We start from the raw sequence: 26,700 nt of genomic DNA, 5'->3' as shown, positions 1-26,700 counted from the left end.
ATTAAAGACTTTTGATCCTTAATTTTCGTCCTCCTGCGTGTTTCTGCTAAAAGTTGTGATACTCTCACCTGATTACCTAAAATGTTACATCAAGCAACTAGGTCATTATTAATCATTTTGATAAACACCATTTGATTTAATGTAACCTGGATTTTTTTTGAGTTGTGGCTTCTTTTCTGTCACCCTATATTTTATGAAGTTTACTGGTGTAAACAGTCTGTTCTCCAATACTGAACTCTGCAGCTCCTTCAAAGCGATCATCTGTGGCTGTGTCTCTCACAGATATCTTTCTTTGATTGCAAAAAGTTTTGAAGTATGACCTTTTTTAGGCAGCGTTTGTTTTGTTTCATGTTACATTTCCTGACAGTTGCATCAACAGGGCTCAGTGGGGTTTCTAAACACATGGAAATAGTTTGGTACAATTTTCCTTTTTTTGCAATGGTTTTACTTTATCACTTATACCTTTGAAATTCCTTTTAGTATTCATGCTCTATTTTGCACTATCGTTCACTGCTGTCCTGCAGAATCACAAACTGAACCCTTTAACTGGGTTTGATGATTCACAGCAACTTGCAATGCAGTTGTTTACTCATTAGAAAATCTATGAAACGGTGTGCCTCTGGAACACAGAAGACTAAATAGTGCATACTAATGCAAGCACAATATATCAAGTTTGGAATATTTTCTGTCATCAAAACAAGTTTTAACTTCAACAATTAATTTTAAGTTTTGGTTCTTTGAAATGAAGTATAAGAAAAAATTGAGAATATATAATGAAATATAATAATACAAATATATATACATGTATGGAATTAGTACTTTTATTCAGCAAAGATGCATTAAAGTGACAGTAAAGACTTATATTATATTATGTACCAACGTCTGGAAAAACAAAGTATGTTGAACTGTTTTCAGCATTATTAAGAACAATAAGAAATGTTTCTTGAGCACCAAATCAACATATTAGAATGATTTCTGAAAGATAATGTGACACTGAAGGCTGGAGTATTGGCTATTGACAATTCAGCTTTGCCATCTCAGGAATTAATTACTTTTTAAATATATATTAAACAGAAAACATTTATTTTAAATTGTAATAATATTTCTGTTATGACAGAGACACCGGAGGCAGAGATGAAAGCTATGTAACAGTTTATTGTAATGATCAGCAGTGAGACAGGTGAGTAGATAGATGAAGGTGAAGATCTTGAAGGTGAATGAGAGGTAATACTGTCCTTTTCTTTATGATGCAGATGGAACTGGAGGGAGACGCTGGAGCTGGCAGACGAACACACTCACACACAGGCAGGTAAGCACACGAGGAGATCCGAAGACGATGGAGACGAAGGAGACAATGGAGACAGGTAAGTATCACTTTGGAGTCCTTGAAGGTAAGCGTACAACTGGTTGTAACACAAACGAGACCGGACGATGAGTGTGTGTGAGTGTGTGGTATTTAACTGTGTGCTGATGACTGCGGTGATGATGTGCAGGTGGCGGTGATTAGTAGACTGGTGATTGAGTGCATGGATACGGGAGTGAGGTGGAACCTGACGTGTCTGTGACAGTACCCCCCCTCCCACGGCCCGCTCCAGAGGCCCGTGGACCCCGACGTCGTGGTGGTCGTCCTCGAGGTCGTGGGACAGGTCTGTCTGGGTGGTTGGTGTGGAAGGTCTGTAACAGAGCTGGATCAAGGATATCATTCTTGGGAACCCATGAGCGTTCTTCGGGACCGTAGCCCTCCCAGTCCACCAGATACTCCAAAAGACCACCACGGCGCCGGGAGTCCAGAATCTCACGTACAACGTAGGCTGTTCCATCATCCAGAATGAGTGGAAGGGGGGGCTCGACGGCTGCCACGTCAGGTTCTGTGGGAAGAAGAACAGAAGGGTGGTGAGGCTTTAATAGTGAAACATGGAAAGTTGGGTGAATTCTCTTATATTGTGCTGGGAGTTGTAACCGGTAAGTGACAGGGTTGATCTGTTGGAGGATGGTGAACGGGCCAATGAAGCGGGGACTCAGCTTCTTGCAGGGCAGGCGCATTTTGATGTCTCTGGTGGACAGCCAGACCTTCTGCCCCGGTTGGTAGTTTGGAGCGTGGGAGCGCCGAAGGTCGGCTGTCGTCTTGCGCCTGCGCAGGGCTCTCTGCAGCTGGTGGTGAGCTGAGTCCCATACCCTCTCGCTCTCCCGGAACCAGTAGTCGACAGCAGGAACGTTGGAGGGTTCCCCGTCCCAGGGGAACAGTGGGGGCTGGAAGCCGAGCACGCATTGGAAAGGTGTTAATCCTGTTGTGGCTTGGCGGAGGGAGTTCTGGGCGTACTCGGCCCAGCCCAGGTACTGGTTCCAGGAGTCCTGGTGGCCGTGACAGAAGGTACGCAGGAAGCGGCCAATCTCCTGGATCTTCCGTTCCGTCTGCCCGTTCGACTGAGGATGGTATCCAGACGACAGACTGACGGTCACACCCAGGAGTGAGAAGAAAGCCTTCCATACCCGTGAGACGAATTGTGGTCCTCTGTCTGAGACTATGTCTTCGGGGATTCCGTAGTGACGGCAGACATGGTTGAACATTAATTCTGCTGTGGCCATAGCTGTTGGTAGACCCTCCAGGGGAATTAGACGGCAGGCTTTAGAGAAGCGGTCTACGACGACCAGAATGCAGGTGTTACCATCAGACTCGGGGAGATCTGTGACAAAATCTACTCCCAGGTGTGACCAGGGTCTCTCAGGAACGGGCAGAGGATGGAGCTTGCCGGTGGGAAGATAGCGTGGGCTCTTGGAGATGGCGCACTCCCTGCAGCCCTGCACGTACCTCCTGACATCGTTGGCCATGTTTGGCCACCAGAAGCGCTGTTTGAGCAGCGAGAGGGTTTCATTGACCCCCGGGTGACCAGTGCCAAGTGAAGTGTGAACAGAGTGCAGAAGTGGAGTGCGTCGTGTCCTGGTGATGTAGCGCAAGCCCTGGGGACAACCCGGCGGAGTGCGTGGGGAGGCATTGGAGGAGGGTAAGGTCTCTTCTGACCATTCGATGGGGCTGACGGAAATGGATTCAGGTAGGATGGTTTCGGGTTCTTCATTCTTTTCCTCCGGGGCGTGGAGACGAGAGAGAGCATCGGCTTTCAGGTTTTTAGAGCCAGGTCGGTATGAGATGGTGAAATGGAATCTTGAGAAGAATAACGCCCATCGGGCTTGGCGAGGGCTGAGTCGTTTGGCGGCTTTCAGATATTCGAGGTTGCTTGTGGTCGGTGAGTACTTGGAAAGGGTGATTGGCCCCCTCCAACCAATGCCTCCATTCCTCAAGGGCGAGTTTTACAGCCAAGAGTTCACGGTCCCCGATGTCATAGTTCACCTCCGCCGGGTTGAGCTTGCGGGAGAAGAAGGCGCATGGATGGAGCCTACTTGGATTCCCCTGCTGCTGTGATAGGACCGCTCCCACTCCTGTGGTGGAGGCATCCACCTCCACGACGAATGGTAGGTCCGGGTTGGGGTGGACGAGGAGGGGAGCGGTGGTGAAGGCCTTCTTGAGCGTCTCAAAAGCTTCGGTGGCAGGTTGGGACCAGGACAGAGACTTGGGCTGCTTACGGAGGAGGTTGGTGAGTGGACTGACGATGGTACTGTAGTTCTTTATGAATCGACGGTAGAAATTGGAGAAACCAAGGAATCGTTGGAGTTCTTTTATGGTGCTTGGAGCTGGCCAGTTCTGGATGGCAGATACCTTCCCCTCGTCCATCCGGATGCCACTGTGATCAATCACATATCCCAGGAAGTGGACAGAGGGCTGGTGGAATGAGCACTTCTCTGCTTTCAGGAACAGATGGTATTGCCGTAAGCGTTGGAGGACCTCCGCAACGTGGTGGCGATGTTCGGCCAAGCTCCGGGAGTAAATCAGGATGTCATCGATATAGACCAACACGAACTTGTGGAGGAACTCCCGGAGCACCTCATGGATGAAATCCTGGAATACGGAGGGGGCGTTGACCAGGCCATACGGCATCACGAGGTATTCGTAGTGACCGGTGGGCGTGACGAAGGCGGTCTTCCACTCGTCCCCCTCGCGTATCCGGATGAGGTTGTACGCGCTGCGGAGGTCCGACTTTGTGAACACAGTGGCACCGCGGAGATGTTCCAGGGCCGCTGGGACGAGGGGAAGTGGGTACCGGAATTTGACGGTGATTTTGTTCAGTGACCGGTAATCGATGCAGGGCCGCAAGCCTCCGTCCTTCTTGGCCACGAAGAAGAAGCTTGAAGCAGCAGGGGAAGTAGACGGGCGGATGTATCCTTGGTTAAGGGCCTCTTTGATGTATTCCTCCATGGCCTTCTCCTCCGGCACTGATAGGGGGTAGATGCGTCCCCTAGGCACTGGCTCACCCGGTAACAGATCAATTGCACAGTCCCATGGCCGGTGTGGAGGAAGCTTGGAGGCGCGTTGCGGGCAGAAGACGTCGCTGAAGGGGGCGTAATCGGGAGGTATGTCGATGGAGCGTTTTTCCACAGGGCTCTCGATGGAGGTAGCATTGATGGAGAGGTTCTTGGATGGAGGAGATCTTGGAACAGGAAGGTCTGGAAAACAGCTGGAGAAACAGTGGTCGCCCCACTTCAGGACTTCGCCTGTGCGCCAGGAGATGGTGGGATGATGGAGTTCCAGCCACGGGCGCCCTAGAACCACGTCAGCGGTGGACTCCTCCAGAACCAGCAGATGGATGAGTTCTTGATGGAAGATACCCACTTGTAATTGAAGGGGTCCAGCGACACGGCGAACCGTCTTACGGCTCAGGGGTTTGCCCGTGATGGAGTTGATTTGATAGTGAGTCGGAGACGGCGAGGTCTTGATCCCGAGGTGTCGACAGAGGGCGCCGGAGATGAAGTTTCCTGCTGACCCTGAATCGAGGAGTGCCACCACTGGAATGGAAACATCAGCAGCAGTAAGGTTTACAATGGTAGTGAGTGGTTTCATGTTCTGGATAGAGGGAATGATAGCACTCACCACGGGTCGAGGAGGACGGGTTGGGCATGCAGAGATGACATGCCCAGGTAATCCACAATACAAGCACAGATTCAGGGTCAGCCTTCTTTGTCTTTCTGTGGGTGACAAACGGGAGTTATCCACTTGCATAGGTTCGGTGGCTGGTTCTGGAGAGCTGACGGGTTCGGACCGACGGAGGAGAGTGCTGGCTAGTGGCTGGCCCTGGTGCTCACGGAGTCACGACTGCTTTCGAGAACCCACTCGGATGGCGAGCTGGATGAAACGTTCGAGTCCTATGGAGTCCTCGTATGCAGCGAGATGCAGCCGCACGTTGGGCTCCAGACCTTGTCGGAAGGTGGTGATGAGGGCTTGTTCGTTCCATCCGCTGGTTGCGGCGAGCGTTCGGAACTGCAGGGCATAATCGTTAACAGTATTGTTACCTTGTTTTAAATTATACAATTTCTCACCAGTGGTAGAATCAGTCAGGGGTTTTCCGAAAACTTCTCTGAAGTGAGAAACGAAAGCAGCATAGGATCTGATAACTGGTCCTTTCTGAGTCCAGAGAGAATCCGCCCATTGGAGGGCCTTACCCTGCAGTTGAGAAATCACAAACGCTATTTTCGCCGTGTCGGTGGGATAGAAGTGCGGCTGCATCTCCAGGACCAACTCACACTGAAGGAGGAATCCGCTGCAGTCCTCCGCCGATCCTGAGAAGGGCGCCGGTTTGGCCATGGGACTGGCGGTGCACATAGGAGAAGCAGCGGTGATAGTGGATGCGGAAGCAGCCGCGGTGGTGGATACAGGTGACGGTGACGGTGGTTGTGGAGTGAGTGCTCGTCGCAGTGCGTCCACGAGCTCTTGAAACGGGTCGTGATGGCTCATGCTGATCGATAGTTGTTAAGGTCCGGTCTTCTGTTATGACAGAGACACCGGAGGCAGAGATGAAAGCTATGTAACAGTTTATTGTAATGATCAGCAGTGAGACAGGTGAGTAGATAGATGAAGGTGAAGATCTTGAAGGTGAATGAGAGGTAATACTGTCCTTTTCTTTATGATGCAGATGGAACTGGAGGGAGACGCTGGAGCTGGCAGACGAACACACTCACACACAGGCAGGTAAGCACACGAGGAGATCCGAAGACGATGGAGACGAAGGAGACAATGGAGACGTAAGTAAGTATCACTTTGGAGTCCTTGAAGGTAAGCGTACAACTGGTTGTAACACAAACGAGACCGGACGATGAGTGTGTGTGAGTGTGTGGTATTTAACTGTGTGCTGATGACTGCGGTGATGATGTGCAGGTGGCGGTGATTAGTAGACTGGTGATTGAGTGCGTGGATACGGGAGTGAGGTGGAACCTGACGTGTCTGTGACAATTTCACAATATCACTGTTTTTACTGTGTTTTACTGTATAGCTTTATCAAATAAATGCAGCCTTGGTGAGCATAAGAGACTTCTTATATACATACAGTGAGGCAGAAATGGGCATTTATACAGTAGTTGCTCATTTGTTCACAGTTATCAAGTTTTATTTGAAAAGTTCAAAATGTACATGAATGACACTTTCAATAAAACTAAGTAGAAACAGTATAAGCTCATTCATTGACCTTTAAACATTGGTTACATAATCCTATAGTGTTCTGCATTGAGACATACTTATTCTATGACTAATCACTGTTACATCAGTAAATATCCTCAGTGGATTAGAAATAATTATAGATGTACTCTGAGGCTGGTGCCTACAGCTGTTGTCTGTTGGAAAAAAAAAAAACTCAAATTCTGTCATCATAAATACTTACATATTCTTGTATAGTCCATTACTAAAGTTTGTGTGTGAATATCTTGCACTGACAATCTACAGTATGTGAGCTGGTAAAAGGCCATATGTGAGCATCCTCTGTATGGGACACTAGTCGTGGTGTGGCGGTGCAGAGCATGTGCCGTTAAAGCAGCCACACTGCGCTCTGTGCCTTTGCAACAACTGGAGCAGAAAATCGTCTCCTCACGCAGTGCAGATTACACATCTCTCCACAGACTGTGTGTGTATAAGCAATGCACATTCTCCTTTTTTTTTTTTTCTTTTCCTTTTTTTATCCTGTTTGTTCACATTGTTCCTTGTCACCCCACTTTGTCTAAAGCAGTGGTTCTCAATTCCGGTCCTGGCGCTCCACCACTCTTATCTGGCACACTCCATTTGACTGTAAATGCCCTGAGAAGTGGACTTCACCAGGTATTGTACATTCTTAATTGAGGTTCCAATTTGAAGGGAGTGAACATGTTTAGTTCAAAGGGCACTGTTATGGGAATAGGGAATAAGAGAACATCAGTACATAATTTCACAGGAAGTGGAGAGGTAAATTTAACCACAAGTAATTGCGCATCACTCCCAACACTTTAAGAAGTTTGAATAAAATGAACGTGGGGAAAAGTTGAGGCTCCAGGGTTTTTATTGAGCTTAATTAGTCCCAGCCAGGTGTGGTTTGTACAAAGTTATTTGCAGGTTTAAAGTGCACGAGACATGACAATAATGGTGTGAATCTCATGATTATGATGAAATAAGATAAAATACACATCCAATATAACCAAATTCCGTTTATTTTTATATTAAACATCGCAACAGACATTTATCACACAGTTTAGCACTTTTAAATATAACAATATATATTAATAATAAAATGAATAATAACTACAAAACAAACGGAAAAAATACAAAACGTATCAGAATTGAGAACCACTGACCTAAAGTAATGTACCGTCCACTAGTCTCAGTCTCTGTTGAGAAATCTAAATCTAAAGGATATAATTAAGTTCTTTCAGTCAACCTCCAGTTGAATTAACAACATTTGTACTAGTGCTGGTTTATAGCCTTGACTGCTTAACATCTAATCATACTATATTAAAACATGAACTGCTTTTCCAGCTAAATGACCAGGTTTGTGCAAATTCTAAAACTTAATTATTTTAGAAACTAAATACCAGGGCTGGGCAAAATGGAAGAATTGGCTTCCTTTCAACTCAGGAATGGAATTTGAATTCAATTGACCACGTCCCACAGCAGCATCAATGGTGTTTCAGTAATTCGGTTTTCAATGAATTCATCCTGACACTGCCCTAGAATATTTGTGATGTGTTCTTTTGCATTTAAGACCTTAAGTTTGTAATGTTATCTTGTGCCTTGATTTCCTGTTTCCTGTGTCAATTCTTCCTTGTTTTCAATTGTTATGCCCTTTTACCTTTGAATAAAAGCCCTATATTCCCATTGTTCTTTGTCAGGTCTTGTCAGGTATCTATATGTAAAGCTGTTATGGAAGTAATTCATTTAGAGGAGGTGGGCTCATGATTTTTTTTTAAATAATGTTGTTCATGGATACGTCATTTATAGCAAACTCTGCAACATTTATTTGAAAAAAATCAAAATCAATTTTGATTTCATTGTTTAAAAGTTGTGTTTAGATTCTAACTTTGTGTATAAGACTGCTTTCTGTTATAAGGTTGAATTGAAATAACAGGAAGCGGAATTTACTGAATTGCAATTCAAAGACATGATGATTTTGCACTGGAGAGCTCACTCTTAAACAATTCAGTTCAATTCACATATATTTGTATTGCGCTTTTCACAATACATATCGTTTCAAAGCAGCTTTACAGAAAATGCATGCATTTACGTTACAGTATAGAGTGATCTGTTATCAGAGGTGACTGTGACCAAGTAATGTATTTCAGAAATGTACATCATGCAGTTAGCTAACAATGTATTAATTTAAAGGTGCCCTAGAACTTTTTTTTAAAAGATGTAATATAAGTCTAAGGTGTCCCCTGAATGTGTCTGTGAAGTTTCAGATCAAAATACCCCATAGATTTTTTTTAATAAATTTTTTTAACTGCCTATTTTGGGGCATAATTAGAAATGAGCTGATTCAGGGTGTGTGGCCCTTTATATCTGGTGCTCCACGCCCCAAGAGCTCGCGCTTGCCTTAAACAACATAAAAAAAGTTCAAACAGCTAATATAACCCTCAAAATGGATCTTTACAAAGTGTTCGTCATGCAGCATGTCTAATCGTGTAAGTACAGTGTTTATTTTGATGTTTACATTGATTCTGAATGAGTTTGAGGCTATGCTCCGTGGCTAACGGCTAATGCTACACTGTTGGAGAGATTTATAAAGAATGAAGTTGTGTTTATGCATTATACAGACTGCAAGTGTTTAAAAATGAAAATAGCGACGTCTCTTTTCTCCGTGGATACAGTAAGAAACAATGGTAACTTCAACCACATTTAACAGTACATTAGCAACATGCTAATGAAACATTTAGAAAGACAGTTTACAAATATCACTAAAAATATCATGTTATCATGAATCATGTCAGTTATTATTGCTCCATCTGCCATTTTTTGCTATTGTCCTTGCTTGCTTACCTAGTCTGATGATTCAGCTCTGCACAGATCCAGACGTTCTGCCCTTGTCTAATGTCTTTCATAGTGTTGGGAACATGGGCTGGCATATGCAAATATTGGGGGCGTACACCCCGACTGTTACGTAACAGTCGGTGTTATGTTGAGATTTGCCTGTTCTTCGGAGGTCTTTTAAACAAATGAGATTTATATAAGAAAGAGGAAACAATGGAGTTTGAGACTCACTGTATGTCATTTCCATGTACTGAACTCTTGTTATTTAACTATGCCGAGGTAAATTCAATTTTTGAATCTAGGGCACCTTTAAACAATGTATTAATTTAAGGCAGAAACAATGTTGTTTCTGCCTTAAATTAGAAACAACATTGTTTCTGCCTTAAATTAGAAACAACAAAGACACATTGTGATGTGTCTTTACATCAGTGGTCTCAAACTTAGTTCCTGGAGAGCCACAGCTTTGCAGAGTTTAATTCTAAACAGCTCCAACTCACACCTGCTTGGAAGTTTCTAGTAATCTTGAAGACCTTGATTAGCTGGATCAGGTGTGTTTGATTAGGGTTGGAGCAAAACTGTGCAGAGCTGTGGCCCTCCAGGAATTGAGTTTGAGACCACTGCTTTACATTAAGGATTTTACTTACATAACCCCCTAAAAAATGCTCAATTATGTCAAGAAATTATCTGTAACACTTTACAATACGGGTGCACTAATATGCATTAATTCATATTAACTAATGCACAGATAGTCATGTTTTAATGTATGACTCATGAAGAACTAAACCATTAATTAATGATTACTGCATCAGCAACTAATAAAGATTCTATATGATTAATAGATTAAGTAATATATGAATTGTTATTAATTAAATGTGTCATAATGTATTAATTCCTTAATAACATATTTTATTAACTAAAAGTGTAAATTAATGTTAACTACCGCAATGGGTTGAAGCCATGTATTTTAACTTCCAATTGTCTGGTTTAATTAATCATTAACTAATGATTTGAAAATGTATCATTATGTTTTGACTTTACTTGTTGAGGCACATGACTATTAACTAATTGTTAAGTAATATGTCATTAATGGGTTTTGACAGTTGCACATGCAGTGAGTGTAATGACAGAGAATGTGTTTAAAGGATGGGTAAGTTGGGCTGCACACAAATATCAGCACACCAGAATCTGAACTACAGATTGATGTTGCACTGTGTTTAAACTGGATGCGACCATTATCGAGTCATGCCGCAACAGCTGTTTATACTGGACATGACAGACCATTGCAAATCCATTTGTCCTTCATAACAGAAGGGACGTTTTGTTGTGTTGTGTTGCGTCGTGCCGCATCCAGTGTAGCATCACTATCACTGATTATAATGAATTCTATTCTCTTTGTCCGGTCCAGACACAGTGTTACGAAATAGCAGTGTTCTGCTTTTGAATCCCTGACCTCAAGCTTAACCTGACACATTCCTGTGCCATGAACAACAAGGTTCTGGATGCAGCAGTTCATCTGGTACAGTGGAGTCATGGTTGTAGAGGGTTGGAAATTTAAATCCATGGCATAGTGTAGATGTCAAAAACATAATGACATATTACTTAACAATTAGTTAATAGTCATGTGCCTCAACCAGTAAAGTCATAACATAATGATACATTTGCAAATCATTTGCTAATGATAAATTAAAGCAGACAATTTGAAGTTGAAATACATGGCTTCAAACCATTGTGGTAATTAACACATTAGCTTACACTATTAGTTTAATAAAATATGTTATTAAGGAATTAATACATCATGCAACATTTAATTAATAGCAATTCATACATTACTTAATCTATTAATCATATATACTCTTTATAAGTTGCTGATGCAGTAATCATTAATTAATGGTTTAGTTCTTCATGAGTCATACATTAAAACATGATTATCTGTGCATTAGTTAAGCATGAATTAATGCATATTAGTGCACCAGTATTGTAAAGTGTTATCAAATTATCTTTTAGTATAGATTTTATGTTTATGAATCATCTACAGTTGATTTTGTAGTAATAATGTTTCCATTGAAGATAGTAAAGTTTCTGTTTAAGACAGTAATCTAGAAGACTTCTATCGTTTCTGCACACCGAGAATGAACAGAACCTTCTAGAAACAGCAGCATGATACCCACAAGAGTTAATGCATCCTTTGCCAGAATACACATCCCTTCATCCTCCAGTGCACACACTGTGCTCAGGTCTCCTTGGAAGGCTTTCCCTCCTTTCCACCTGCCTTTATATGAACACAACCACAGCTGGATAGGCAGTAAAGCACCAGTTGTAAAAAAAGAAAACTCACAAACTTACATTCTGCTAAATACTTTAGGTATTTAAATATTTGCTCTCAAAGAGAAAACTTCCTAGAGGATAAGTTGTTAATCTGTTTTGTGTTTTACTACTTCTTTCTAAAAGGTCGTGTACACGTCTACACCAAGAATGCATCAAGACCCATTCCACTGAAGGACTAGATCACTCAAAAATGAAAACTTTGTTCATTATCATACTCACCCTCATGTTGTTCTAAACCTGTATGACTTACTTTCTTCTGTGGAACACAAAAAGAGATATTTTGAATAATGTTTTGACTGTGTTTGTCCGTACAATGAAAATCAGTGGGGTCCAAGCAACATTGGACTCCAATAGCCGTGTTTCCACTATCGGGCCAAAAATGCGTGCCAGGGCCAGTCGCGTTTCCACTGTCAGTTCCAGGGCTTGATTGGGCCTCGTCAGGGCTTCCTTGGGGCCAACGGCCAGGATTTTCTGGCCCTCCGAATACCTTGGTCCAAAGCGGGCCAAATGGGGCTTGAGGAGTGGTCATGAACAGAGGCAGGAGATGGTCAACACCGCTGTTCATTTCTCATGTTATTATATCTGTGGGGCTACTGGCCCGACAGTGGAAATGCTGCTAATGACTTTCATTGTGTGGACAAAAAAAAAAAAAAAACTTATTTTGTGTTCGAAGGTCATACAGGTTTGGAACACAAGGGTGAGTAAATGATGACAGATTTTTTTTTTCTTATCTCTTTAACTGTGCCTGCCCTCTGTATGACACACTCATATATTCACAACACAAACCTTCACTCCTGTGTGTCACTCTTTCCTCACCCACATGCTGCATCTTGCCACTGCAGCATATGTATATGCACACACTCTGTGAAATCTAATGCTTTATGACAGGCGTTCTCGCATCAGTTATCCTGACCCCAACTTCTCATCAACTGCCCTCCATCATTAGCCACTTGAGTTCTCATTGATGTTTCATAAATAATACATGTGTGGATGTGTGTATACTGTATGTCTTTCTTGCGTCTCTGGCTGTGTTGGTCTTTCTCTCTCTCTTTCACATTTAATCTTGTTTTATAAGCTTATGTGAGGATGGACTGTGGTGAAGACAACTGTCTGCTGCCCTGCAGGCTGAGTTTATAAGAACTGGCTTTAGCCTTGATAATTAGATGTTTAATTGGTTGTGCAGAAATTAGGGAATGTGGTGAGCTGTGTATTAACTTTTTTTTTTTTTTAAGAAAGTATCATTAGGTTTGAAACAACAGTGAAGAAACTCATCCATATGTAACAACAGAGAGTTAAAGTGATAGTTCACCCAAAAATTAATATTACATTTAATATTGCGTATGTTTTTCTTCTGAGAAACACAGAATGAAAAATTTTGAACAATCTACTTACAATCCTCTACTTGCTTGCATGCTGCCTTTTGCCTCAGCTGTGTGTCAGCATTGACTAGAAGAGATGAACTGCTGTCTCAGCTAGAGCTCTGGCCAGTCTCTCTTTCCCTTTCCCAGTCTCTCTTGGTGAAAGCAACAGTCTTTTGTGTTACATAAATATTTTAAACCGACTCAAGTTGTGCACACACAAAGCTCTCTCATCCTCTCTCTTCTGTCATTTAGTTCGGTTCAGTGTGTTTTGACAGGACAAATGATACCTGTTCTGGTTAAACAAAGAAATAACAGATTTATAGACGAATTGGAGTAGCTGAACTTCTGCTGTGTATTGTTCTGTCTGTGAGCATGAAGATGAGCTTGGCAGAGTGTTTTGGAGAGATCAGGTGCTGAATTCTCTTGCTGTTTGATGAGCTTTTCATGCTTAATTAGACTCACATTTCACACATCGAAATTCAGAACCTCCTTTTCTTAGCTGGTTTATGCTGATGTGTGGTTTGGTTTGCCATCAGTATGGGGCTCCCTCGTGGCTCAGCAGGGAAACACATGCAAACCTGCTCACTCTCTCACACACATGTGAGCACACACAAGCATGCATGCTGTATAAAGGTGTAAGTGTGTAACAGGACCCCTGCTGGTCTCTGTTGATCTGATCAGTGGCGAGTCTTAATTAGTTATGGGAGATTTACCCAGCATGCTCCTTTAAACACATGTCTCTTTGCACTTTTGTCTTTCTCACAGGCTTTCTCTCCTTCTCCTTTACGTTCTTTTCTTTTACTTTTACACTGTGTTTGTCTTTTGTCATGTATAGATTATAGCAATCTGATATTACAGTACAGCAGCTTAATTTCCTTTGTGTTCTTGTTTTGCCTGTCAAAAATATTTTCTTTTGTACATTTTAATCTCTTATATAAGTATCATTCCGTACCTTGATTGTTTTATTAACCGGTTAAAGTGCCTAGTGTTAGCATGCTATCTTGTTTTCATATCTTTTACCAGCTGGCAGGCTAATCTCTTATTCCATTACACGGATATTAAGTGTGTGGCCATGTCTTAGATTTATTTTTAGGCAGACCATATTAATGATAATACAAATCCTGACTGGACCCTGATTCTTAAACTAGTAGTGGTAAACACTCCGAGGTATCAGCAACTGAAAAAAAAAAGGTGGCTTTCTCTGTTCTAGCATATTTTCAAAGCTGTGGATGAACATCACGCACCTTTTATCTGCAACACTAGCACATGCACACTTTGACTATACTTTGCATAATGTAAGGCGGGTACTATTCTGCTAATTATGAGCATGGTCACATTAGCATTATCACAGTATTCTGTTTGCATTAGCTTCAACTTAATCAAAGTACTGCCGTAATCACATTAGAAGGGTAGATAGCCTTTGTTGATGGCAGAATATATAATATTATATTTTACTGAATATAACTTGGAGAGCTAAATAGTACACAGAGATAAATATATACACAATACTACAGTTTATAGTAAAATTATAATGATTGCTGCATTCTACAGCATTCCAAATACAAGAAAATATTGTGCGCTTTGGTCAGGCACTGTCTTCCAACCAACCATTAGCCACAACCATGTTTCTCAAAGTATGCTGTGGGTGGAGAAGACTGTCACCTTCAACAGAAATGTGGGAACACTGAGTGTCCAAAATTATGTCTAGGAAGAAGTAGGGTAAGATTTGCCAAGACATATATAATAGCCATCAAAAACTGAAAGTAATACAGGGATCTTAACAGTAATAATAGAAAACATATAATTTTTATTATTATTGTATTAGATTTTTATTATTTGTATTAATTACATTATTATATTATATACCCTAGTGAAAAAAAAGTATACTTTATTGTATTTTAAATATATTCCCTTTTTCTATAGTACACTGCAAATATAGTTAACAAAAAATGTACTATCAATAAATATATAAAAAGTATATTAGTATCATATTTTCACAATGGAACTTTTAACACACTTTAAAATAATTGTACTTTAGTATATTTTCTAAAAAATATATTTTAGAAAAATATACTTGAAGTGTAAGTTCAGTTTATTTTTTAAAAGTGTATTTATTTGCACTTTATAAAAATATATTTGAGGTATATTTTAACAGTGTGCTGAAAATGATCATTGTAACAATGCACTGAAAGTATATTTAAAAAAATACATTATTTAATATCCTGAAGTTGTAGTGTATCTAATGTTAAATTTGAGTATATTTTTAAGTTTATTTCTTCATCCTTGGAATTCATTATATTACTTGTGCTATTTATTTCAGTATGAATGCATTACAAGCCCATTTAGTATATGCAGTGTAGCCTATACAATTTCCAAATATGTGTAGCCTAAATGTTTATTAAGTTAACACTGGCAGGATCATTTTACAATCGTACACACAAATCTATATTAAACTACACACCAGCAGCACAAGTAATGCGAAAAAATATGTCGAGTGGTTAAACTTATCGGAATTCAAATGTCTCTTCAACTTGGTCTGTGACCAATCAGATTTTGTTGCTCACTGCCTTCAGCCAATCAGAGCTGCTGACGTCACGGTCGTCGTCTGAATCCCCTCGCTCTGTCACTCAGGTGAAGTATAATGTCGCAATGTATAATTTATTTAATAAAACACTGAAAGCGCAATACATCGCTCAATCTTGGCGATTCTGACCAGTTCAATCAAGTGACATCGCAGCCTTACCGTGATGGCGACGACAACCGGCTAATCTAATGGCCTACGCGATCCTGAAAGAACCGGAGAAAAGTGCTGCTATTGGGAGGTGAGTTGTAGTCTACCAGTTAACAAACTTTATTTTATTTTCTTTAACAAACGGAGAGCGATATTTCGGCTTGATATCTCCTTTTTGAGGTTTTGTGTGGTGTTTTATGGCACATGTTTGTATGCAGCACCAAAACATTAATATGATTGGACAAATCGGCCCGTATTCTGTACGATATTAATTCATAAAGTGTTTTATGCTTGACTATGTACCGAAAACAATATCGACATGCCATTCTGATACAGTTCCCTGCTGCTAATCCTCATTTACTGTTCAAAAATAGTATTGGTTCAATGTAGGATTTAGACAGACTATTGTAAACGTGAATAAAGAGTTGAACATGCTGTCTTATATCTTTGGTATATTCTGTCAACAGATGCTGTTCTTCACGACTCTCTGCGGTCATCATTGTGCCATCTGACACAATGAGAAGCTCATCAGAAAATGGAATATAATGTGTAATTTGTATTTGTGTATAGAGGGTCACCATGGTCCAATATTTTTTTTTCTTTAATAAAAAACGTGGTAAGTTTTGCTGAATCTAAGTTTAAATAAAAACTATTGGATTTGTCAATGAACTATGTCTCTTCATTAGTGATGTTGTTACATTTTATTTATTTTAATGGCCTTGAAAACAAATGCATTCAACTTTGGGAAAATGTGTTAAACTGTATTTAAATAGTAGCACAACTGTATTGTGTGAGATTATGTAATTCAAAGTACAGTAGTCAACATTTGAAGTGGATCAAAAAAGTTAGGACACCTTTGATTAAAGGTTTTGATCCGCTTCAAATGTTGACTATATTATACAAAATACAAAGTGTATTGTTATTGACTGCAAAGTGCCCTAGTGAAAAAAAAGTATACTAAGTATACTTGCAGCAAGACTAATTATTAGTATATTTCAAGTGTGTTAGTGATTAGTTAATTTAAAGTGTGCTATTTTGAAACAACTAATTTTGTACTAAGTATATTTAAGTTGAAATTAAGTAGTATTAAAATACAACTTTAAGTATATTTAGTATACTTATGTGTGCTAAATTGGAACAACTTCAAGTATACTTAGTACACTTTAAGTATATGTCTGTGTAGGGACTAATTACATGCTTGATTAGTGATATTAAAGTGTACTTAAGTTGGGTTATAAGTATATTTTATTTGTGTTAAAAGTATATTTTTTTGTTATAATATACATTGTATTATAAGTATACTTTATTTCTGTTATAAGTATACTTTTATTTGTGTTATAAGTACACTTTATTTGTGATTTAAGTACATTACAAAATAATTACGAGTGTCTTCAGAAAACAGAAAGCAATATACACTGAATATATAATTTTACAGGTAATAGTATATACTGTATGCTCAGTACCTTTGGCTTATTCCAAATATTAAACATTACACACTTTGCAGTCAATAACAATACACTTTGTACTTTGTATAATATAGTCAACATTTGAAGCGGATCAAAACCTTTAATCAAAGGTGTCCTAACTTTTTTGATCCGCTTCAAATGTTGACTACTGTACTTTGAATTACATAATCTCACACAATACAGTTGTGCTACTATTTAAATACAGTTTAACACATTTTCCCAAAGTTGAATGCATTTGTTTTCAAGCCATTAAAATAAATAAAATGTAACAACATCACTAATGAAGAGACATATTTCATTGACAAATCCAATAGTTTTTATTTAAACTTTAGATTCAGCAAAACTTACCATGTTTTTCATTAAAGAAAAAAAAAAATATTGGACCATGGTGACCCTCTATACACAAATACAAATTACACATTATATTCCATTTTCTGATGATCTTCTCATTGTGTCTGATGGCACAATGATGACCACAGAGACTCGTGAAGAACAGCATCTGTTGACAGAATATACCAAAGATATAAGACAGCATGTTCAACTCTTTATTCACGTTTACAATAGTCTGTCTAAATCCTACATTGAACCAATACTATTTTTGAACAGTAAATGAGGATTAGCAGCAGGGAACTGTATCAGAATGGCATGTCGATATTGTTTTCGGTACATAGTCAAGCATAAAACACTTTATGAATTAATATCGTACAGAATACGGGCCGATTTGACCAATCATATGAATGTTTTGGTGCTGCATACAAACATGTGCCATAAACCACCACACATAAACTCAAAAAGGAGATATCTAGCCGAAATATCGCTCTCCGTTTGTTAAAGGAAATAAAATAAAGTTTGTTAACTGGTAGACTACAACTCACCTCCCAATAGCAGCACTTTTCTCCGGTTCTTTCAGGATCACGTAGGCCATTAGATTAGCCGGTTGTCGTCGCCATCACGGTCAGGCTGCGATGTCACTTGATTGAACTGGTCAGAATCGCCAAGATTGAGCGATGTATTGCGCTTTCAGTGTTTTATTAAATAAATTATACATTGCGACATTATACTTCACCTGAGTGACTGAGCGAGTAGATTCAGACGACAACCGTGACGTCAGCAGCTCTGATTGGCTGAAGGCAGTGAACAACAAAATCTGATTGGTCACAGACCAAGTTGAAGAGACATTTGAATTCCGATAAGTTTAACCACTCGACATATTTTTTCGCATTACTTGTGCTGCTGGTGTGTTGTTTAATATAGATTGTGTACGATTGTAAAATGATTCTGCCATTGTAAACTTAATAAACATTTACACATATTTGGAAATTGTATAGGCTACACTGCATATACTAAATGGGCTTGTAATGCATTCATACTGAAATAAATAAGCACATGTAATATAATGAATTCCAAGGATGAAGAAATATACTTAAAAATATACTCAAATTTAACATTAGATACACTACAACTTCAGGATATTAAATAATGTATTTTTAAATATACTTTCAGTGCATTGTTAAAATGATCATTTTCAGCACACTGTTAAAATATACCTCAAATATATTTTTTATAAAGTGCAAATAAATACACTTTTAAAAAATAAACTGAACTTACACTTCAAGTATATTTTTCTAAAATATATTTTTTTAGAAAATATACTAAAGTACAATTATTTTAAAGTGTGTTAAAAGTTGCATTGTGAAAATATGATACTAATATACTTTTTATATATTTAATGATAGTACATTTTTGTTAGTATATTTGCAGTGCACTATAGAAAAAGGGAATATATTTAAAATACAATAAAGTATACTTTTTTTATACTAGGGTGTGTAAAGTTTAATATTTGTAATAAGCCAAAGGTACTGAGCATACAGTATATATTACCTGTAAAATAATATATTCAGTGTATATTGCTTGTGTTTTCTGAAGTCACTCATAATTATTTTGTAATGTACTTAAATCACAAATAAAGTGTACTTATAACACAAAGTGTACTCATAACAGAAATAAAGTATACTTATAACACAAATAAAAGTATACTTATAACAGAAATAAAGTATACTTATAATACAACGTATATTATAACAAAAAATATACTTTTAACACAAATAAAGTATACTTATAACCCAACTTAAGTACACTTTAATATCACTAATCAAGCATGTAATTAGTCCCTACACAGACATATACTTAAAGTGTACTAAGTATACTTGAAGTTGTTCCAATTTAGCACACATAAGTATACTAAATATACTTAAAGTTGTATTTTAATACTACTTAATTTCAACTTAAATATACTTAGTACAAAATTAGTTGTTTCAAAATAGCACACTTTAAATGAACTAATCATTAACACACTTGAAATATACCAATAATTAGTCTTGCTGCAAGTAACTTAGTATACTTTTTTTTCACTAGGGTAGTATTATAATAAAGATATTATATTATTATTTTATTAATTATTATTATTATTGGTAAGAAAAAAATTGTTCTTGAGAGGAGTAGTGAATGAATTTTGATAGATTTATAGATTTGCTATAGATTTGATAAGGAACCCAAAGAATGTAGGGTAAAAATATTTTTATACTTACATTTTATACTTATAAAAGCACTTCAAAACAGACTTGGGCACCAGTGGAGCCTCCAGGGGGGCCAGAGGGTCACAATAAAAATTCTTTATACTGTAGGGTGGCATTGACACATTATGTCTGAGTTTATTTATTATTTAGTATAGTTTGGTGTATATTATTTATTATTTATATTTATTTATATGGACTCGCAATTATTTTCTCATTGTTTCCTGTTTCCCCTATCCATTTTCTTCATTTGCATTAATTATCATGGTTTTTCATTGTTTGATTAATTCGATAAATCTGTTTCTCATTTCCTACCTTTGTAGATACAGTGCCTATAGAAAGTCATTACACCCTGGAAAATAAAATAAACTTTTTTGAGCTGTATGTACACATTATAACCCTCATCATCAAAGTAAAAAAATAACAAAATAACATTTTAAAACATTTTGGAGGAAAATTAAAAATTGAAAAACTAGTTGAATTCAAAATTGAAAAACTGTTGAAAAACAGTGTTGGAAAAGCAGTCCCCTGATTTAATACTTTGTAGAGCCACCTTTTGTCACAGACCCGCCAGGCTCCACCATCAGCCAATCACAGCACACTCCCTCACCAGAAAACTAATCACACGCACCTGGCTGCATCCCATCAGCACACTCATCACCGGACTATTTAAGCACGCCACTCACCTCACTCAGGTTTTCCGGTCTCGTTCATGACTTCTCCATGATTGTCTCCAAGCCTTCCTATGTACCTATCCGTTCTACTCCAGCGTATTCACTTGGTCTTCGTGCTCCTACGTCTGTGTGTGTCTACTTACCTCCATTTTGTGTGCTCACCATCATCGATCATCCATCCATCCATGAAATCATCACCTGTAAGACAAGAAGCATGTGTCAAATCAGCCCAATGGCATAGACGGGTGACGTCATGACCAGAAAGCTTTAAAGCATTCCCAGACAGAACAATGTCAGCTTCTTCAGCAAGCGCTCTGTGTGAAATTTCTGTCTATTTATTGTTGTTTGTCCACAAACATATTTATATCTAGACAGGAGTATAATGGCGGGCAAACAGCGATTGAATGTGTTTACTTGTCTGGTTGATTTTCATTGCATTTAATTCTGAGGAATTGAATGATGAATTCCCTCAACATACAGTGCCCATCTCCCTTCAGTGCTATTAGCTAAAGTCTCTTCTGGGTAATACGGATCTGAGCACCGTCATTATCGAAAAGAAGACTTTGGTGAAGAGGTTCTGACATCAGTGGTATCAGACCTCTGAGGGCATCCCCTCTGGGGGGAAATGGATTACACTTCATTTCACAGTGCCTATCTCCCTTTGGTGCCCCCAGGGGGCAATTCACCTGACCCTGTCACCTCGGTGCTTCGGGCACAGAGGTCCCCAGCGAGTTCTAGTTTGGTTGTTCCCTGACGGTCACCCGTTTCAGGGCACTGAATTGGCTATTCAAGTTAGGTCAGAGGCCAGTCTCGAGAGGGTGGTTCTTTTGGTACAAAGACTTTTCGGTGTAAGATGGATCTGAGGACTGTCATTATCTCCAAGAAGGCTGTATGAGGGCAGTCCCCTCCAGGGGGAAGTGGTCAAAACCTTGTTACACGTTCCCCATTTCCTCTGTTCTGCCAACCTCGCCACCTTGTGTGTTTGAGGACGCAGTGGTCTCCAGCGAGCCCATATCTCGGTGTTCGCCCAGAAACTTAGCGGCACTGGTATGCTTGCCCCCTTTGGGGAGGATCTCAGAGCAGTTCAGCTGTTCCCTGCCAGTTTGCCGCTTTAGGGCACCAAATTGGTCGCTTGAGTAATGCCATAGACCATTTCTGAAAGGCTGGTTCTCTTGGTCTTCGGGGGGAAGTGGTGAAAGGGTTAGTTCACCCAAAAATGTATTTTCTGTCATTAAGTACTCACCCTTATGTCATTCCAAACCCGCAAGACTTTTGTTTGTCTTCGGAACACAAATTAAGATATTTTTGATGAAATCCGAGGGTATCTTATCCACATATAGGCAGCAACGACATTGCACCTTTTGAGGTCCAGAAAGGTACTAAAGACATTGTTAAAACCGGCGACGTGACTACAGTGGTTCAGCCATTACAGAGCTTCAGTGTTTCCTAGCAGGCTCTGGTCACGTGAGCAGCACGATGCATAAGTGTGATGCTCACATAAAATATATTGACAAAAGTATTGGTACACCCATCTAAATCATTGAATTCAGGTATTCCAATCACTTCCATGGCCACAGATGTATAAAATTAAGCACCTAGGCATGCAGACTGCTTCTACAAACATTTGTGAAACTTTTGTGAAAGAATGGATCGCTTTCAGGAGTTCAGTGAATTCAAGCATGGTACCGTGATAGGTTGCCACTTGTGCAATAAGTCCATTCGTGAAATTTCCTCACTACTAAATATTCCACGGTCAACTGTTGGTGGTATCATCATAACAAAGTGGAAGCAATTGGGAACAACAGCAACTCAGCCATAAGTGGTAGGCCACGTAAAATCACAGAGCGGGGTCAGCGCATGCTGAGACGCACAGTGTGCAGAAGTCACCAACTTTCTGCAGAGTCAATAGCTACAGACCTCCAAACTTCGTGTGCCCTTCAGATTAGCTCAAGAACAGTGAGTAGAGAATGCGTTTCCATGGCCGAGCAGCTGCATCTAAGCATCACCAAGTGCAATGCAAAGTGTCAGATGTAAAGCATGCCGCCATTGGACTCTAGAGCAGTGGAGACGTGTTCTCTGGACTGACGAATCATGCTTCTCTGTCTGGCAAGACAAGGAGAATGGTACTTGCCTGACTGCATTGTGCCAAGTGTAAAGTTTGGTGGAGAGGGGATTATGGTGTGGGATTTCATGCTCCCAACTATGTGGGAACAGTTTGGGGATGGCACTTTCCTGTTCCAACATGACTGCGCACCAGTGCACAAAGCAAGGTCCATAAAAATATAAATGAGTGAGTTTGGTGTGGAGGAACTTGACTGGTCTGCACAGAGTTCTGATCTCAACCCGATAGAACACCTTTGGGATGAATTAGAGCGGAGACTGCGAGCCAGGACTTCTCGTCCAACATCAGTGCCTGACCTCACAAATGCGCTTCTAGAAGAATGGTCAAAAATTCCCATAAACACACTCCTAAATCTTGTGGAAAGCCTTCCCAGAAGATTTGAGGCTGTTATAGCTGCAAAGGGTGGGACAACTCCATATTAAACCCTACGGATTAAGAATGGGATGTCATTGAAGTTCATGTGCACGTAAAGGCAGGCGTCCTAAAACGTTTGGTAATATAGTGTAGGAGTTAATATAGTGTAGGACTTGTAGGAGTGATAAACACAGAGCTTCAGTGTTTATCAGACATAAACACTGAAGCTCTGCAATGAAAATAGTGTAGCAGTATGACAAGGGACAGATAAATTTGTTGAATAAAGTCAATATTTTTGTTTTGTTTTTGCGCACAAATAGTATTCTCATCGCTTCATAATATTAAAGTTGAACCACTGTCGTCACACTTGCTAAATCTAGTCGGATTTCAATCAGATATGATCAGATTTGGACTGACAGTCTGAATGAAGCTACAGAATCGTCCTAATCTTTCTACCAGCAGGTGCTAACAAGGCCATACCAGAGCCAAAACCTTGACCTCAACAGAGCGCTGCAGTGATGGCACATTTTTGTTAGCCTCACCCTGGTTCCCTCAACAAAAACTAATTTTCCAATGGTTTTTGGATTTTTGCAGAAAACAAAACAAAAGTTTATGATTCTTACATGTTCTGTTCAACATGATAATCTCACACATCTTTTATGAATTTTGAAGCCTAAATACAATCGCCATAAAAGCTACTTAGGTAAAAAACAAATGCAAATAATTAAATAAAATAATAATAAAAGCTTGCCCCCTTGATTTGCACATGCTATGCTAGCCAGCTTATAAAAATGAATAAAATGTTAACAAATAAAAAAATGAATAAATACAATTTTAATAAGTAATTATTTTAATATTGCGTTATTAATTTATTTTTCATTTGCAGCATATTTCCTGTTAATAATATTGTTGGGCCTGACAGGGTAAAGTAAGTCTTTAAAGTCTTTTCGTACATTTTTCGTTTCGAAGACGTTGGTTTGTTTATCCCCTCCCCTTCTCGAGCGCTCATTTCACCCTGCTCCTCTACATCTGCTCCAATGAATGGCATCTTTCTCGACATCACGTAAACGCCGACTGGGGGAGCGAGAGCGTCTTACTCTGGTGTTCGCTTCGGATGGAGCAGGCTAAAAAAAATATACCCCGTTGATTATTTATTTATAGATTTTTACACACTGTAGGTTGCAGCAGGCTACATCTGATCGTTTTACAAAACGGCCCGGTGTCCAGCCGTATGAATAAAGGACAGCATCTTTACACCCCCCTTTGTCGATGACAGGGACTCACAATTCAAACAACATGAAATAATTCCATTGCACGAAGGAACTAAAGCCTGGAAAGACAGCATGAAGTTACAAATCTCCGGTCTTTTGCTCGTTATCGCAGTAGCCTATGCAACGATAGAGGGTGAGTAATCTACTGCATTAGAAAGTGATGATCTTTAAGAGTTTTCCTGCATTGCTCTGTGTGGTTGCATATGACATTTCTCAGTTTTACTTATTAGAAATTATTGAAATTATGCAAGTGCTTTCGGGTCCAATATGAGACTTAAAATGTTAATTTAGACCGTTCAAAATGATCAGAATGAAGCCAGTGCATTCAAGCATTGTCAGCCGTTCATCTTGTGCATTCAACCCTGAATGATGCAAAAGAAATCAGTCTCATGTTTAATTTACGCTTATTGCTTGACTTCTAGCGCCCTCAATTGGATCACCGAGTGTAATGTTGTGTATGACCTGTTCAAAGTCATACAAGCATACACTTTTACTGTTTTTCCATTCCCACTCTTTATTTTGAGCTTTGATGCACAAAGAATGGTTTTAGGCAAGCAACACAATGACTGTCATGTGTTAATAGTGTCACAATGAAGCATATAATTCAAGAAAATGTGTGTTTTGTCTGGGTTTGGGAGAGTGTAAAAGTAAAGGGTTCTTATCAGTGTAGAGACAATGAGTGCCTTCACCTGCAGCTTTAATCTTAAAATGGAGCTGCTGGACTGGATGTCAGCAGCACTCTGAAATACTTGACAGCTTTTCTCTTTCTCTCTCTGTTCATTTGTTAAGTGAGAGAAATTGTTTAATCAAGGGGAAATTGCTGTCAAGCCTGGCATTCGTTGATTCACAGAATTGCAGTTCTGCTCTAAAGGAAATTTTACATGCTGTTTCATATCTGTAACGCAAGGCCTATATATGCAATATTACATTTGCAATCTTGCTGTTGCTCTGAATGACAGCATGGCCATATGCTGTGTGATTTAACTTTTTATTCAACAATTCCAAAAAGAAGTTAATATCAAGTAACTTTTTAATTATAACATGACTGGTTATTTTGTTCACATTTCAGCTGCACCTATACGAAGTTGGTCCCAAAAGAAGTCAAAGCATAATTTTAGCTGTAGAGCCATGAAAATATTATTTTTTTTTGACTCTTGTCTTTTGACTCAGACCTAAAATGCACCCAAACTACCTTTTACCCTTAAAAGCTTGCTTTGACCAGATGGCTTGCTGTAGGGATGGAGAAGAGGTCGTCTGTTCAACATTTGGGGATCAGGTCGTCTGTTCACATTTGCTAAAGTCTAATGAGGTCATGTCTGTGAACTTTGTCCATCTAGATATGCAAATAAATCCATGAATTTCATGACATTTTATTTGATACCGTAAGAAGGAAATTTGATACTGTATGATTTCTGTAGAAACATTTTCCCTAAAGAGTCTGTTGCAACAGATGAATGCAAATGTCCTTGGACTGAGAAGGTTATTCATAGCGAGTGTGGGTTTCTGCTCTTTGTGTAGGGATGTTCTATGAATTGAAGCATGCCTTGAGTGCATTAAAGTGGCTTTGAATGTCCTGATGCAATGGACAGAAATCCTAATTCTCTAGAGGAAAAAGGGAACTCATTAACACAATGAAATAGAAATCAACAACCTCACACATAACCCTTTTCTCACAAAACTTTAACCTGTTCTTACCCTAACCTGGCTAAAAGAACATCTCTTTGTATACACTTCAAAATGCATCTACAAACACACTCTGTTTTTCACACTCTCGCTTTCACCCTCCTCCCCTTTCTTGTCCTTTGATTTACACATCCCTGTCCACTAGTTGGTTGAATCGTAAACCCAGGAGAAATGGCCTGCCCTCCACACACTTTATTTATGATGTCATTTCATATACTTGCTGTTGCAAGACCCACAGCCCTGCTAACCGGAAAAAAACCCAGCTTCCCAAAGCCAGGCAGAGAAGCCTTTTTTTTTGCCATGCAGGGCATGGCAGATAGCAATGAGGAAAATATTATTGCTGGTTGTTCAGCAACAATGGGTGTGATATCTTGTAAAAATGTCATTAAGGTGGTATAGCACAGAATGATATGACACTAATGGTGGAGGAGGGTACCTTTCAGTAGACATTTATGGACAACCCCAATACCCAAATGCACACACTTAATTTTTATCTAATAAAAAACATACTGTTATCCTCCTTTTACCTGTGTTTATAAACCGATTTATTGCAGGATATAAGGGAAATGGCATATACAGTATAACAAGAAAGGGCATATGTAAATGGAGAGAAGGGAAGATATATGAGATGTGAAGAAAAAGAGTAAAAGAATGAAATGAACATAGAGGAGGTTTCTAGTTATTCCCTTTCTAATAGCTAATTACCCTGATACTGAAAACCTAGTATCATTCTTTAAATCTTTTTGACACTTCTGTATGACACACACATG

General features: G+C 39.5%; 1 protein-coding gene across 1 annotated transcript in view; it reads left to right on the top strand.

The window, feature by feature from the left end:
- Positions 1 to 23,970: 23,970 nt before the first annotated feature.
- The window catches only part of chrnb3a (cholinergic receptor nicotinic beta 3 subunit a), a 35,025-nt gene continuing 32,295 nt past the window's right edge, over positions 23,971 to 26,700 (top strand). The window contains exon 1 of the mRNA XM_048197642.1: positions 23,971 to 24,380. Coding sequence (XP_048053599.1) covers positions 24,320 to 24,380 — 61 coding nt within the window. The 5' untranslated portion in view covers positions 23,971 to 24,319. The remainder of the gene's footprint in view (positions 24,381 to 26,700) is intronic.

The sequence above is a fragment of the Megalobrama amblycephala genome, linkage group LG7 (genome assembly GCF_018812025.1).
Source record: "Megalobrama amblycephala isolate DHTTF-2021 linkage group LG7, ASM1881202v1, whole genome shotgun sequence".
In the NCBI taxonomy this organism is placed as follows: Eukaryota; Metazoa; Chordata; class Actinopteri; order Cypriniformes; family Xenocyprididae; genus Megalobrama; species Megalobrama amblycephala.
This window is presented reverse-complemented; position numbering and strand designations above follow the sequence as displayed.